General features: G+C 42.3%; 1 protein-coding gene across 2 annotated transcripts in view; it reads right to left on the bottom strand.

Moving 5' to 3' along the window:
- LOC106880879 (choline transporter-like protein 1) overlaps positions 1-3,609 on the bottom strand; it is a 31,049-nt gene that overhangs the window by 9,863 nt on the left and 17,577 nt on the right. Inside the window, exons 8-9 of one of the 2 annotated variants that reach the window (XM_014931035.2) lie at positions 3,296-3,343; positions 846-917 (exon numbers count right to left, since the gene is read on the bottom strand). In XM_014931035.2, coding sequence (XP_014786521.1) covers positions 846-917; positions 3,296-3,343 — 120 coding nt within the window. The remainder of the gene's footprint in view (positions 1-845; positions 918-3,295; positions 3,344-3,609) is intronic. The other variant, XM_052978242.1, reaches the window with a different exon arrangement.

Raw genomic sequence — 3,609 nt, 5'->3', positions numbered from 1 at the left:
ACCCAAATCTTCAGTGATAATGGACTGAACTGAACTGTAGCTAATCTGCATATCCTTTGCTAACACACGGATGGTGATTTGACAATTTCCCCTCACAGCTCCATGCACATCTGCGTTGTTTTTCTCAGTTCTGTTGGTTGTGGTCTCCCAGAACGTTTGTCAATATCGACATTTTTTTGGCCATCTTGGAAACATCTGAACTACTCATATACTTGTGTGCGGCGCATACACCCCCTCCCCGTAAGTTTTCTGCAACATTGCATAGGCCTCTGAGCAGGTTTCATCACAACAACTTTCTCTGTCATGGTTAATGCGATGATCACACACTACACACCTTCCTTCCAAGCACTGCTGTAAACAGCAGAAGTGAGCTAGAAGATTAAAACTTAGTGTGCATGCAGAACAGAGTTCAAAGTCAACATGTGCCAAGTGGCTTCACTCTGCATGCTTCGTTACTATGGCAGCAGTCTGGATACTTATTGATCAGACCTTATATGTGTGTGGGTGGGGGATGTATGTATGTGTGTGAGAATTGGTGTCTTCTTGTCATGACGTCACATGACTGTTGTAAATGAGTGTCCCTGTCATACAAGCGGTGTCATTCATTTCCAGTATCCTATGAGAACATGTCTGGCCATGGCGAAATAGTACCGTGCTTGAAAACAAGAGAGGGTTGACAACAGGAAGGATGTCTGGCCATAGAAAGGATGATGATGATGTTGATGACGGTGATACTGCTGCTGTTTACAATGATGATGATGATCATGGTGACGCTGCTGCTGCTGCTGTCGTTTACAATAACGATGATAATGGTGGTGATGGTGATGATTAAATACAAAACTTACCACAAATGGTAGCAGATTCAGTAGAGGAACATCAGACACGACCTTACCAGCTTCCCTGAAAAGTTGACTGACCTGTAAGAGAGAGCAAGAGTGAGTGAGAGAGAGAGACAGGGACAGAGAGAGAGAGAGAGAGAGCAAGAGAGTAACAGAGATAGACAGACAGTAAGAGAGAGAGAGAGAGAAAGAAAGGGGGAATGAGTGTAAGACAAAGAGTGAGAAAGACAGAAAGAGAAAGAGAGACAATGACAGTGGCAGGGAGAAAGAGAGATAGAGGAAAATAGAATTGAATGATGGGAACTGTTGTTTTTGTTTAGCCCTAGGTTGGCCTTGATCAGACCAATGACCCAAAACTGTTCCAGTCTTGACCATCCAGTTATTCTACAAGAGACGTAGGGCATCCAATGTGTTTTTCCTTCTCTTTTTTTTTGTTTACAGGAGGGGTCTTGTGGTTTAAGAAGTTTGCTTCCCAACCACATGGTTTCAGGTTCAGCTCCACTGTGTGATACTTTGGGCAAGTGTCTCCTACTATAGCCCTAGGCCAACCAAAGCCTTGTGAGTGGATTTGGTAGATGGAAATTGCATGGAAGTCCATCATTTATATACATGTGTGCATCATCATCATCATTTAATGTCCATTTTCCATGATGGTATGGCGTGGGCAGTCTGACAGGAGCTGGTAAGACTGGGGGCTGTATCAGGTTCCGTTATCTGTTCTGGCATGGTTTCTACAGCTGGATGATGATGGCAATGCCTTTCTAACACCAACCACCTCACAGAGTGTACTGGGTGCTTTTACATGGTACCAGCACCAGTGCTTTTCATGTGGCATCATCATCAGTAGTTCTTACATGACACCATCACCAGTGCTTTTCATGTGGCACCATCACTAGTGCTTTCTCCATGGCACCTTCAACAGTGCTTTTTATGTGGCACCATCACCAGTGTTTTTTATGTGGCACTCAGCAGTGCTTTTTATGTGGGACCATCATGTGGCATTATCACTAATGCTTTTTATGTGGCATCATCACTGTGCTTTTTATGTGGCGCAATCACCAGTGCTTTTTATGTGGTACTATCACCAATGCTGTATATATGTATGTATATATATATATATGTGTGAGCATATATGCATATTTGTATCTCCTCGTCTTGATATCGCATAATATTTATAAATGCATATCATCCATTTCCAACATTCTGCAAGAACGTATCTGGCCATGGGGAAACATTACCTTGTTCATAAACAGGAAAGGCATGGGGCCATAGAATATCTGCTTCAATAAATTCTGTTCAATCTATGCAAGCATGGAAAAGTTTATATCAAAATGATGATGATGATGATGATCATCATCATCCTTTAATGTCCATTTTCCATGCTGCCATGGGTTGGATGGTTTAACCATAGCCAGCAAGCTGGAGAGCTGCACTAGGTCCCAGTCTGGGTTAGCTTGGCTTCTATGGTTGGATGCCTTTCCTAATGCTAACCACTTTACAGAAGTATGCTGGGTGCTTTTTACATGGCACCAGTACAAGCGCATAAAATGTGGACTCGCGTGGATGCATCTCATATGGACTGGTGTGGGGCCTTTTTATGTGAACCAGCAGTAGTTATAAATTTCATGGGCAGAAGTAATTAACATAGTTACTACCATGGTTTGGTTTCTATGGCCAGAGGCCTTTCCTAACACCAACCGTCTTATAGACCAGTGCTCCGCAACCGGCATGTCATGGCACACTGGTGAGTCATGAGATGATGCTAGGTGTGCCAAAGTATAACCTGAATATAATTTTTTTCCCTATACTTTTAGTTATGTTTTTAGTTCAGGTGTGCTGCCGAATTTTGGAAAGAATATAAATGTACCAGGTGCTTTTTATATGGTACTAACATGGGTGCTATTCACGTAGACCAGCATGGGTGCTTTTTACACGGACTTGCATGATGGTATGCATTATGAGAGATATTTGGCTGCTATTTCTAGCAGGTTATCGACCACAGAGTGGCTATCTTAACCCAATTTGGTGTGATTTGAGGGAGATTTAGCTGCTATATCCAGTAGGTCCAGCAATCAAGTAGCAACTCCCTTTATGGATCAGCAGGATGGCTAGGTGAAGTGTATTAGAAGCGGTTCTCAACCTGGGTCCACATGGCCCCTGAGATCCACAAGATGTATTTTGAGGGTCCACGAAAACTTCTGACTTAGAGCTTGGTTTCTTTCCCTATTACAAGTTAATGAGTGAAAAGCAAAATAAGAACTTTGAAAGAAGTATGTATAAGACTAGTTTTTAAATACGAAATAGCTATGGAAGACCACCAGAATAAAACAGAAATCAAAGGGGGGGCCTCCATAAATAAAAAAAGAAAATGGTTGAGAGCCACTGATTAGAGAAGGTTGAGCAGAAGACATAGAATGAGAGAGAAGTCTTTAAGGAATTGCATGATGATGACTTACCAAAGATATGTACTTGCGAAATGCTATGATGAGCAGTATGATTATTATCTGCAATAGAAATAGGGGATAGGTCATGCACTCTGGCCTGAATTAGGTGATGAAAACGAGAGGGGGGGGTATGAGAAAATATGATGTAAAATTGTGATGATGGTGGTGACTATGGTTGTGATGGTGGTAGTGCTGGTGGTGGTGTTGTAATGGTGGTGATGGTTTTTGGTTGTGATGGTTATGGCATTGATCATGATGGTGATGATTATGATGTTGTTGGTGGTGATGGTGGTAGTTGTGATGGTGGTGGTGGTTGTGGTGGTGAT

This window comes from Octopus bimaculoides, unplaced genomic scaffold (genome assembly GCF_001194135.2).
Source record: "Octopus bimaculoides isolate UCB-OBI-ISO-001 unplaced genomic scaffold, ASM119413v2 Scaffold_138628, whole genome shotgun sequence".
Classification (NCBI taxonomy): Eukaryota; Metazoa; Mollusca; class Cephalopoda; order Octopoda; family Octopodidae; genus Octopus; species Octopus bimaculoides.
The sequence above is the reverse complement of the archived record's forward strand: the minus strand, read 5'-3'. Positions and strand labels throughout refer to the sequence as shown.